General features: G+C 38.3%; 1 protein-coding gene across 1 annotated transcript in view; it reads right to left on the minus strand.

The window, feature by feature from the left end:
- LOC121379396 (E3 ubiquitin-protein ligase TRAF7-like) overlaps positions 1–13,539 on the minus strand; it is a 104,548-nt gene that overhangs the window by 50,795 nt on the left and 40,214 nt on the right. Inside the window, exons 15-20 of the mRNA XM_041507993.1 lie at positions 13,011–13,079; positions 11,084–11,206; positions 10,091–10,207; positions 9,414–9,530; positions 8,769–8,888; positions 7,624–7,755 (exon numbers count right to left, since the gene is read on the minus strand). Of these exons, the coding sequence (XP_041363927.1) occupies positions 7,624–7,755; positions 8,769–8,888; positions 9,414–9,530; positions 10,091–10,207; positions 11,084–11,206; positions 13,011–13,079 (678 nt within the window). The remainder of the gene's footprint in view (positions 1–7,623; positions 7,756–8,768; positions 8,889–9,413; positions 9,531–10,090; positions 10,208–11,083; positions 11,207–13,010; positions 13,080–13,539) is intronic.

The following is a 13,539-nucleotide window of genomic DNA, read 5'->3' on the forward strand; positions in this document are numbered from 1 at the left end:
GTGAGAGGCACACACATAGAGGAGATAGGTCAGGTCAGGTCATAGGGCTTTACGTGCACATTTAGAGCAAGCTGTTGTAGCGCACACCTGTCCTGGGCACAAGAGCCGGTCTCGGCCGGCCTTTCTGCCCAGGACAGGAAAGGTGGGGGTGGAAAGGAGGAGTGACTGCTTGCACTGGCAGGTGCAAGGAAGCACCAGCAGCCCGACCGTGGTCGGTAACAGGCAGAGGGGTAATGGTGCTATGGAATTTTGAAGGAGCAAAGTAAATGCCAAATGGAAAAGGTGATAGAGGAAATAGAAACAGACACAAATACATACAGACACTAAGACACACAGACAGAGAAAGGAGAGAGACAATATTTAAGACAGAAACAGTGACATATAAAAGCCTAATATAATCAACAGGCCTTGTGTGTGCAGATTTAGTGGGGTGGGAGTTGGGGTGGATCAGGTGGCTAGCCAGACCCACCATTGTTTACTTTTTATTTTGTGTTTTATTTTGCTCCACAAAATATAAGTAACAGTAGAATCTCGTTTGGTTGAACCAAAAACTAAGTCCCAAAAATGTTGACCGAAAGACAACGTGATTCAAATGTATTTGGACTACTAGCAATTAATGTTTTCATAAACAGTTACCATGCTCAGTGATACCTAATCTGGATGCCACCTAGCAATTACTTTATCGAACATTTCCCAGATGCTAGCTTGCTTGTAAGAGTATGGGTTTGAGACTATGACGTAATATTCTCATATACATGTACCATAAAGTAACTAAAGCATCGTACAATGATCTGTGTTCAATTTGTCAATACTGCCTGATTTAATATGTATCTTTTCTGAAACCATAACCCAATAATTACTGTATATTAAATTTTCTTTGTGTACTCACTGATGAAAAGTAGGCGTAAGTTACGACTCCAAGTTTAAAAGTCCTTGTTAGGATTTTGGGAGGGGGTGGGGGGGGAATAGACCAGTGGTAAAGCGTTAACTTGATACGCGGTCGGTCTAGGATTGACTCCTGACATTGGGCTATTTATTATATCAAAGGCCATGGTATGTGTTATCCTGTCTATTGGATGGTGCATATAAAAGATCCCTTGCTACTAATGGAAAAATGTGGCAGGTTTCCTCTGGTGACTATGAGTCATAATTACCAAATGTTTGACATCCATAAGCCAATGATCAATAAATCAATGTGCTCTAGTGGTGTCAATAAACAAAACAAACGTTTTTGATCAATACTGCTTGATTTAGTATGCATTTTTACTGAAAACAAAACCCAGTAATTACTGTATTGGTATATTTAATTTTCTTTGTTTACTCGTTGAAAAAAAATCCAACCCAATAGTAATGACTCCAGGTGTAAAAGTCCTTGTCAGGATGGTTAAAGGTAGAAAGGACCACATCAGATTTTAAACATTTCTACGTTTACAACTGCCTTGGTGAGATGCATTATTCACGTCATGGTTACATAGCTGTCAGGTTCAGAATTTAAAATGTGATTTAACAGTTAGCAGATGCTCGGCCAATTGATTCATGTCTGTTGTAATCATTAAAATAATCGTCTCTGTCCATCCTCAAAGCTGAGTTTGTCGGCAGTGACACAACAGATAAGTGGTATAGTAGCTAATGTGGGATCGAGGTGAATTAATGCCCTTGTCGACACCAGGTGGTGCCACAGGAAATTAGGGTGAAACATAAAATCGAAACCCATCTGCATGTAGCAGTTAAAAAACAAATTAATGTCATTGAATTAGCGTGTGTTCACTGTGTATGAACTGCAAAACAAACAGAAAATAACAAGAGCTTATTTCTTGTTCAATGTACCGTACACCTAATAACATGCACATTTTACTTGTAGACAGGGTATGTATGTGTTACACTTTTTTTCATGGCTAATTTTTTTTAGTTCGGACCAAATGTGTGTGTGTGTGTGTGTGTGTGTGTGTGGGGGGGTGATTATTATAATAATTATAATTGATGTTAAAGTGATAATTATTTTGGAATACATTTTGTTTGTGAATACATATTGACATCCAATAGCCGAAGGTCAATAAATCAATGTGCTCTAGGGGTGTTGTTAAACAAAACAAACCATATAAAATATATATAGAAAGATATACTAAAACGCAAAAGAAACGCAGGTCCTGAAAATGCGAAAGAATTGCACTTTGTAAAGCAGTATCTTTGGTGGAATTGAACCTCAACTGTGTTAAAGGACATGGCACACACCCACACCGCAGTCCCACCTGCGTGTCAATTTCATTACCTGTGTGACGTCACGAATTCTCAAAACACATTGTTTGCACGTGCTGGATCATCCGTATCATGAATCCAGTGCAAACACACTCATTGAAATGCTTATAAAGCCTACACACCTGGATTTAATCGCATAAATTCAATTTGAGTAGTGACAGACAACAGAATCACATTTTAAAAATGCCGCGACTGACGCAACTCCAGCGAGGGATGGCCATCGGGATGTTGCAAGCCGGACAGACCCGTACTGCTGTAGCCAGACAATTGGGATGTCATGTTTCGACAATCGCACGCCTTTCTCAACGTCACCAAATCACTGGATCTGTGAACGATCGACCACGCACCGGCCGCCCGAGGGTGACAACCGCAGCCCTAGACCGGTACATCCGGGTGACCCACCTTAGGAATCGGATGCTGCCAGCAGCTAACACCGCTCACCAGGTGCGTGGTCCACGTGGTCCAGTGTCCGCCGATACCGTCCGACGCCGTCTGAGGGCAGCAGGACTCCGTAACCGCCGTCCTTATGTGGGACCAATATTGACCCCTCGGCACCGCCAACAACGTCAACAGTGGGCGCAACAACATCAAAGATGGCGACGTGGCCAGTGGCAACAAGTTCTGTTTACTGATGAGAGCCGTTACAATGTTTCCAACGCTGATGGCCGAATCCGAGTATGGCGACGTCGACATGAACGTTACTCCGACTGCTGCGTTCTGCAGGCCGACCGATGGGGCGGGGGTAGTGTGATGGTGTGGGGTGGGTTCTCATTCAACCACAGAACACAACTTCATGTGTTCAGACAACGCGTTAATGCCGCCGTGTACCAAAATGACGTCATCAACAATCACGTCGTTCCCTTCTTTGCCGCTCACCCACGTGTGCGCTTGCTGCAGCAAGACAATGCCAGGCCGCACACTGCCAGGGCAACACAGGCGTTGCTGGCTCAGCACAACATCCCAACGTTGCCGTGGCCAGCCTTATCACCGGACATGGTGCCTATCGAACACGTCTGGGATGAAATCGGACGTCGCCTTCAGGCTCGCGGACAACCTCAGAATATGCAGGCGCTGGAGGCAGCATTGGTCCATGAATGGAACTCACTCCCTCAGGCATTCTTTCAACGGCTTGTCAACTCAATGAGGAGACGTTGCACTGCCTGTTTGAATGCCCAGGGTGGTCACACGCGATACTGACTTTGACAATGCTACAGGTCGTCTCTTTCACATTTTTAACATGGACCCCCACCCTACTTTATGACATGAAACAATAGCCAAAAAGGAATTCAATCACAAATTTCCAACACCAATGTGTGCCGAATTGGTGTAGCTCCAAAATAAATGTTGAAATCTTCATTTCGTTTTGTTTTTTTAATATTTTATATCCAATTTAATGAGAACCTGCGTTTCTTTTGCGTTTTAGTATATTTTAAAAATTATTTCAAGTGGTGATTTCCCCCCCACTGACAATTTATTGTATGTTACATGTATGTTAATGGGTGGATCCATGAGAGGGAATCAGGGGGACCTGCCTCCCCCACCACAACCCCCACCGTAAATGCCCCTTTTTATGTACAATTAATTTGCAGTTTTCATTGAAGTACCCTTTTTAGGGAGTTGGTCTATGTTCCCTTTTGCCTTTAGTCCTATCCCTAATAATTCCAGGGTCCACACTTGTGTCGTATATTTAAAAAAATGTTTTTCAACCTTTGAGTGTAGTTTTTTTATTTGAACATTTTAAATGCTACTCCTGGTTTTCTATGTACTTTTCCTCCTGAAGATGTCGACACTTGGTTGACAAAATGTTAAACATTTTACCTTGTGGTTTTAGACAGACTTTTTATCATTTATAAAAACTGCACAGGGCTTCTAGATTATGGTAGCCCCACTCCCATGGCTAATGATATTCAATGTTGGGCTAGTAAATAACTACTATTTGCATGCCCAATGGCTAGTGAAAAACATTTGTCAAATGTTGCAGTTGTCTATTTTGTAAATATGAATATCCTGCCCCCACCCCAACCCCCCATTGTTAGTATTTTTAAGCTCTATCTTCCTATTTAGGTGACATATCATATTATTACTATTATTTAGTAAAATTGTATTAACTTAAAAGTAAAGTAGGGCTTATGAATTTTTAATTGTGGCTAGTAAATTTTTTAAATCACTGATCACATGGTTAGTGGATTTTATTAAAATTCTAGAAGCCCTGCTGTAATTCTGCATAACAGTGCCCCATTTTGTTACCACAAACTTATACATGTATATATATATATATATATTACTATACAGTATGTGGTTTTATTTCAGATGTGCTTCACAAAGGCACCAGGTTTGACCCTCTAAAAGTGCCAGTCCCTGATGAAACTGACCCAGCCTATGTACAGGATCTCGTTAAATACCTGTGGGAAATTGGCAAGAGGAAGTAACTGCTGTGCTTCACCTCTGTCGGCACTGACAGGTGCCACAATGAACGGACACAAGGATTTCACTTAGAAAACAACAAGTACAGAAAACAAACTGAGGAAGAGTGTACATTTTACTATTGTAATAAAAACAACAAAACCTCGGGTAAAATGGGTGTTAGTGTTTCCTTTCACATCTTTAAGTACAGTAAAGTACTCTTGTAACGAACCAGAAGGAACCATGATAGTTAGTTCATTGTAGCAGTAGGTCGTTGTACACATTTGTACAAGTTGGTTATTAATGTATAGGGAAATAAAACGGGACTTTACGATCAGTTCGTTCTATGCAGTAGTTTGTTCTAAGCATGTTTGTTGTAAGTGTACTTGACTGTAGAATCATGTATTTGCTATGAATGTATTCCTGAGCATATAAAGGTGGCTAAATCTAAGAAATAGAGTCTCATTTTACCATTAGTCAATGAATCTACATGTAAAACTTTCAGGCTTTTCACCAAGATATTTTTTGAAGCTATGGAATTTTACAATTCTGTGGGTTTATTTTACTTCAATGACTGTGAAAAAGCATTACTTCTAACGATATTACTGATAAATTAATGATGACTGAAGATCATATTTCACTGTTGCATGTTAAAAGATCTTACCGACCTCAGTGGTGTTGTGGATAAGCCATCGGACATAAGGCTGGTAGGTATACAGGGGTCGCAGCCCTGTACCGGCTCCCACTCAGAGCGAGTTTTAACGACTCAGTGGGTAGATGTAAGACCACTACACCCTCTTTTCTCTTTTTTCTGTGTGGTCCTTAACCATATGTCCGAAGCCAGATAACCGTAAATAAAATGTATTGAGTGCATCGTTAAATCAACTATTTCCTTCCCTCTTCTCTCTTACTAACCACTAACTATCTGTCCAGGACAGACAGCCCAGATAGATGAGGTGTGTGCCCAGGATATTGGATATAAGCACGAAAAAAGTTGAAATGAAATGAGTACGGTGTTTGAAAAATCATACAGGAACCAGACTCGCCATTTAAGGTGAGCTATCACCCTGGCTCTTCATCACTTTTCTGCTATTTCTCGTTCCAGCCAGTGCACCACGACTGGTGTATCAAAGACCATGGTATGTGTTATCCTGTCTATGGGATTGTGCATATAAAAGATCCCTTGCTGTTAATTGAAAAGAGTAGCCCATGAAGTGGCGATAGTGGATTTCCTCCCTTAATATCTGTGTGGTCCTTAACCATGTCCGACGCCATATAACTGTATATAAAATGTGTTGAGTGCATCGTTAAATAAAACATTTCCTGATTCATCACTTTTCTGAGACTAGTTCAAGGAGAGTCATTTGTAGCTCCCCTACATTAACTGATTCTGTGTGGCAAATATCACTCGCTCCCTGTCAAGTTCAAGCAATGGAAAGGAAATGTTTTATTTAGCGACGGACTCAACACATTTTATTTACAGTTATATGGTGTCAGTCTTACAGTTAAAGACCACACAGATATTGAGAGAGGAAACCCGCTTTTGCCACTTCATGGGCTATTCTTTTCGATTAGCAGCAAGGGATCTTTTATATGCACCATCCCACAGACAAGATAGTACATACCACAGCCTTTGTTACACCAGCTGTGGAGCACTGGCTGCAATGAGAAATAGCCCAATGGGACTACTGACGGGGATCGATCCTACATTGACCGCACATCAAGCTTTACCACTGGGCTACGTTCTGCCCCTCGTTCAAGCAATGGATGTATTCCAGAGTGTTCTGTATTTGAAACCAGACTAAACTATCTACAGTTAGCCTACATAATTAAACATAAGCTACATCTGTTAGCTTTCAGGTCGAGAGACATTTAATGAAGGAAAGAGAATGAATATTTAAAGACACTCCATTACAAACAAAAGCATTGGATAATGGCTATGAAATAAACTCAGGCATACATACACTGCATAAAAGACTCAGACTAGGGATATATTACTATTTAAAGCAGACGTGTGAATAAGATTTCAGACAAGGTGTAAGATGGATAAAACATTTTGCTAGCAATCTGCCAAATTTTCTTTAAAATTGTCAAATTCAATTGTCTTATTGAAAACCAAATGGAGGTGGTGTGTACCGTGAACATGTTAAAATATAAATCGGCATTTAGAACATTTACTTTGAAATACTGTCATCAAATTCAGCTGCTATTTGGTAACAAAGTGAATAACAGCTGAAATTCTGTTAATAAAAACATTATCTGTAAGAACTGGAATACAACTCCATAAATATTCCACAATTATTAACCACATAAAGGAATAATGCATTTTTTTTTTCTAGGCTTGGTTTATTTAAAAAAGTTAATCTTTGTTTTGGTCCATCAAAAGAGGCTTATCTCCCTTTAGTTAGTTAGATAGTTGTACAACACTCTACAAAAACGTTAAAGTTTGCTTTGTTAAAACAGAGCACATTGAGTAATTAATCATTGGCTATTGGATGTCAAAATTTGGTAATTCTGATACACATGTATATAGTCTTAGAGAGAAAACCCACTACTTTTTTCCTTAGCAGCAAAGAATAATCATTTACATGTGTATATGCACTTTCTAATAGTATGGACAGGACATACCTACACATGTATCCCTTTGATATACCAGTTGTGGGGGCACTGGTTGGAATGGGAAAATACCCCATAGGTGCAAAAGAGATTCAATCCTACAGTCCAAACACCTGGGGCGAGCTCTCTCACTTTGAAAAAATCTTGCATGGGGTTTATTTAAATAAAATTTAATTTTGTGGATGGTTTGAATAAAACCCCAGTGCCATCCGCCTCCTCAATAAGATACATTATGAATCAGTCCTCATACAATGGGCTTCAAGACCTGCTGCTGAAAAGAAAAGCATGGATTTCAAAGGAGAAGGTGCATAATGGTGATAGTGGAATTTAAAAAAAAGAAGAACTTACCCTGAGAGATCGATCATATGACGCACTGAACACCTTGGTGCCTGACGCTGTGTGGAGGGGAGCCAGGGCGTACACAGTTCCTGAGTGACCCTGTAGAGTCGTCATCTGTTTAAACGTACCCAGCTCCCAAACCTGTACATAAACAAACATTACCAATAAAATATAAAGTTCTGAGTGACACTGTAGAGTCGTCATCTGTTTGAACATACCCAGCTCCCAAACCTGTACATAAACAAACATTACCCAATAAAATATAAAGTTCTGAGTGACACTGTAGAGTTGTCATCTGTTTGAATGTACCCAACTCCCAAACCTGCACATAAACATTACCCAATAAAACATAAAGTTATGAGTGACACTGTAGAGTTGTCATCTGTTGAATGTAACCAACTCCCAAACCTGTACATAAACAAACATTACCCAATAAAACATAAAGTTCTGAGTGACACTGTAGAGTTGTCATCTGTTTGAACGTACCCAGCTCCCAGGTTTTTACTCTCATTCTATACCAAGTGTTGCACTTACCATTATGATTAACAATGTGAAGTAATTACCATATAACTAATACTGGGAGGGGATTTTGCAAATATAGCATATGATTAACAATGTGAAGGTGTGTTGCAAAATACACTCAACGTTTTGTGAACACCTAGTATCATCGCTATTGTTAGCGATTCATGACTGCACACAATCACAACTTTGACTCTGCACTGTGCAGTAATTATTTGTCATAGATTTGTGAAATACTTTCCTTTTCTAGTGTCGACTAACAAAATAAGAAGGAAGGAAGGAAGGAAATGTTTTATTTAACGACACACTCAATGCATTATATTTATGGTTATATGGCATCAGACATATGGTTAAGAACCACACAGATATTGATAGAGGAAACCCACTGTCGCCACTTCATGAACTACTCTTTATGATTAGCAGCAATGGATCATTTATATGCACCATCCCACAGACAGAATAGTACATACCACGGCCTTTGTTACACCAGTTGTGAAGCACTGGCTGGAATGAGAAATAGCCCAATTGGTCCACCAATGGGGATCGATCCTAGACCGACCGCACATCAAGCGAATGCTTTACCACTGGGCTGCGTCCCGCCCTAATATGAAATAAAGACTTTGTGTTGTACTCACATGAATGCAGTTCTCGTAGGTTCCACACAAGATATGATGATTAGTGATTGTGATGCTGTACACACTTCCACCAGACGTGTCCAGATTGCGTACACATTCTAACGTACCCAGGTCCCAAATCTGAAACATAAGACATTCAAGTAAACAATCTCAGAGACAACAGTTACTACAAGTTCCACAGCAAAAACATTTTTAAAAAAAAATTCAGCTAACACCCTTCCCCAATGAATACCAAGTCTTTAATATCATACATAATTAAGCATTTAAATTGTTGTGGTGCATTTGTCTACTAAACACATTTTTTCAAAGGGAGATTTAATTACTGTTTAACTTTAGTGTATACGTAATAACTATTGGATGAAATTCTTTGGCAGGGTTTCTGCCAGTGGGTAAAATGGGTACGACGCCATACCAATTTTTTTTTGCAAATTTTATTTTTTCAAGTTGACATTGTAAATTGGGGTACTAAACCCACTACTAAATGACTTTAATTTTATGGTAATACTACCTTCAAAAAATTAAGTCCTGTACAAATCATTACTTTAAGTAAGAGAATTATTTTAACACTTACAGTACAGTAACTACTTATGACAAGTTCTGGTTATGTTAACTGTAATACCAAACGTCTGTTTGAATGACTCTCACCTTGATGGTTTGGTAAGATCCACTAAATAGGAAGTCTTGTGTGGCTGACAGGGCTCGCACCCAGTGATTGAGTCCTGTCAGTTCCTGTTTCATTTCATAGGTGTACACATCCCACACCTAACACAACAGAAAGAATTTTTTTTTTAAATTGAACTGTGAAATGCTCTATGGTATGTGTGTGTGTGTGTGTGTATGTGTGCGTGCATGCAGGCATGAGTGCGTGCGTGCGTGTGTGTATGCATGCATGTGTACATGTGTGTTCACACATTGTGCGTACATTTCTAACAAATTGAAAAAGAACCAAATCATTTTAAATATTTTCCAGTTAGTCGAATTGTAAAAATTTAATATAACTGAGGAATCATTTAAGTTGCAGACAGTTTTTAACCCTCAATTTACAAAAAAACAACCCCAAACCTACCCCCAAAAAACAAAAAAAACAAACAACAAAAAAACCCCACAAAACCCCCCACAAAATTTATACACAACAAATAAACTACTGCAGACAAAAATCACCAGATCACACACTTTTACACCAAAAATCACAATAAATTTACACACATCAGATGACACACATTTATAGAATAAATCACTGAAAATTTACACAAAACAGTGACAAATCAATAAAATGTACACTCAACAAATTTAATAACAAACAACTGGAAAATTTGACTTACTCTGATGACCTTCAGCGAGCCGCTGAACAGCATGTTTCTGGCAGCTACTAGCGTACACACCGGGTTGTCGTGGGCTTTTATCAGCTCCTTGTTTTGTAAAGTCTCCGTGTCCCAAACCTACAGAATATTATAGCAAAATAATACAGGCAATCAAGTCACATTTCATAATGTTTTCTTCAAATGTTAAAGACACCTTTTATAAATGTTTACAATAATTGTTCTAGCTTTCTTCAATATGTACTGAGTTACACTGTAACAAACACCTACCAATTAATGGCAGACTTGCTAATTACATTTTTTTTAAAATGGAGCGATTCTACGTAAAACATATTGATCGGAATGAAATTATATATACCATGCATAATGCTGGACACGTGATGATATAACTGATGATTTTGCATGTTTTAATTCCAATCAAACATGTAATTGTGTTCTGTAGCAATACCTTGAATATCTTGTATTTGTCATACCCAAATGAACAACCATGTACTATGTAACAACAGAACACAATTTTTTTTTTCTAAATTAAAATTAAGTTAGCAAGATCTGCATAGACATACAGTTAAAAGTTTGTTTTGTTTAACAACACCACTAGAGCACATTGATTAATTAATCATCGACTATTGGATGTCAAACATTTGGTAATTCTGACTCGTAGTCAACAGAGGAAACCCGCTACATTTTTCCTAATGCAGCAAGGGATCCTATATATGCACCATCCCAGACAGAAAAGCATATACCACGGCCTTTGATATATCAGTCGTGGTGCACTGGTTGGAATGAGAAATAGCCCAATAGGCCCACCGATGGGGATCGATCCCAGACCGACTGTGCATCAAGTGAGTGCTTTACCACTGGGCTATGTCCCGCACGCATAGACAGAGAGTGGCAGAGAGAGATAAAGAGAGACAGACAGACGGACAGGCAGGCATGCAGAGACACAGAATGATAGACACATACACTACATATATTCAGAACAAAGTTAACACTTACAATAATGTTACAATCCTGTGATCCACTAAACAACTTGTTGCCGTGGGTACACAGAGCCAAAACAATTCCGGAATGTGCCTCCAGAGTCTTCACACAAATGTAAGAGGAACCTGTGTCCCACACCTGGAAACAAAAGACAACAACCATTCATTAACACCCATCAGTGAACTGACCGATATGGCTTCACCGGCATATTATGAATTGCCACAAAATATATTGGAGTTCAAATATATATTTTTTGGTTTTGGCTGCCCGCTCTAATTGCGATTAATTCAATTCATATTTAGGCCCAATGCAAATAATAAAATAAAAAAATTCTAATTGTAAATTTAGTTATTATGATGCATTAAAAATAATAGGGTTGGTTTTTTTTGGTTTTTCTCTCTCTTCTAATTCAAATTGTAAATTCCATAACCTTATTACCGTATATCTTCGCCTATAAGTCAAATTTTTTTCACCCAAAAATTATTTTATAACTTGGGGGGTCGACTTATAAGAGGGTAAAAAAATTTCACCCAAAAATATTACCGTTTTGGGGATTATTTTACAAGTTTTATTGTTGAAGTTTGCCCTGTATTTATACTCAAATATGTTAATTTGACACATTTGTTTTTTATAACCTTTTTTTTTTTGACATTAGAACGGTTTTGGTTATGCAAAAAGGCGTGCGATCTCACTCGCATGCAAAGAGAACAGTCCACTTAGTTAAAATAACAGTCATCACTAATAGCAAAAATGTAAACAATACTAACTACCTATTGCGTGAGTTTATTTTGAAATCTGGTCACTGGCATTAATGGTTGTTCAAACAATGTTTTGTTGGTGATTAACTTCAGCTTAGACTGATATCTGCAGTTCACTAGAGCAATAGGGACATACATAAAAACCAGTGTACTTTCCAGAGTTATCCTCCTTACGTGTATTAATATGGCGGCAAAACATGTGATTAAATGATACTTTCAGTTTTATTGTAGTGATCTGTTCTCAGTGTTTATAAATAAAGTTGTTGTCTGTGCACAAAACCATGCTGTACAGTGCCATACGGTAACAGCCAAATAGCTTTCACTATCTACTAAGGGAATATTTCGTTTTGATGCTATGTTACTTGTTTGTGATGTACAAAACGTTAAAACCGAAGTTTGTAAAATAATTTTCATTTGTTCAAATATTGTACATTATTGTTCTCATGTGCTGAAAATAAGAAATACTTCAATATTTATAAGTTGTTTTTCATGGGTCGACTTATAAACGGGTCAATAAAAAAATATGTTTTCAGGGCTTGAAATTAGGGACTCGACTTATAGCCGAGATCGACTTACAGGCGAAGATATACGGTACCTCACCAACCCCTCCTCCTCTCTTGAACACATCCACCGGGGAATCTCTGAGGACGTGCCCAAGACAGTCGTGCTTGAACCTTCAGTGGATGTAAGCACGAGTCAAATGGTTGATTGATTGAAAATATATTTAATGGGCTAAAGCTATGCCACATCTGATCAGGTGACTAGGTTGATCGGACTACAAACACTTGTATGTATCATTATTTTGAAAACGTAGACAGGCATTTATGATGCAAAAGGCTGATATTCATAAATCTCAGTTGAAATTTCACAAATAACTATAGTCTTCTATCTAAATATCGAGTCATGGGAATGCAGAGAACCAAGACTAGGGAAGATGACGTTGTTTACCAAAATGACGCCTTCTCTGAAAATGATGCCATATTCATTGTCTCCTACTGGTTATATTTGGACTGTTTTGACATTTGTTATTCATAAAACAATTATATAGGAATTATTACACTCGCATGCGAGTTGTACTGATCTTACAAAAAAGTTGCTCTCACTCAGGCAATACAAGAATCCTGACACTCATTTCATAAAATCAGTACAAGTCACAAGCTAGTGTAATAATCTGCTATAATTACCTTGATAGTTTTGTCTGATGAACCACTGAACAAGTAGTCTCCCATGGCACACAGACACCACACCGGTCCCTGAAATAAACAGTAATGTTTCCTTCAATTTACTCTTATAAATTATTAAAAATAAGAATGTGCTTGTAGTAGTAATGAATAAAATTTATTTAATATTTGTATATAACAAACAAGAGGTTTATTGGCCTATAGATCTATTTCATGTTCAATTCGTTAGTAGCAGATAATACATTAAGTTGTAAAGACCACCTCAGAATACCTGTAACAGAAAATCAAACTCCACTGAGGGGATCCGAACCACAGACTATCAGTACCAGAGTCCAATGTTCTACCAACTGAGCTCTAGAGAAATTCCCACTAGCTACTGCCAGTTAGTATACTAACACCACTACGTACCCATGGTTCAAGTTTAAGAATCTTTGAAAATTTCTGATGTTAAATGTTTATTTAAATTTGTGAATATTTCACATCCAATAACCGATGATTACTTAATGAATGTGCTCTAGTGGTGTTGTTAAAC

The sequence above is a fragment of the Gigantopelta aegis genome, chromosome 8 (genome assembly GCF_016097555.1).
Source record: "Gigantopelta aegis isolate Gae_Host chromosome 8, Gae_host_genome, whole genome shotgun sequence".
In the NCBI taxonomy this organism is placed as follows: domain Eukaryota; kingdom Metazoa; phylum Mollusca; class Gastropoda; order Neomphalida; family Peltospiridae; genus Gigantopelta; species Gigantopelta aegis.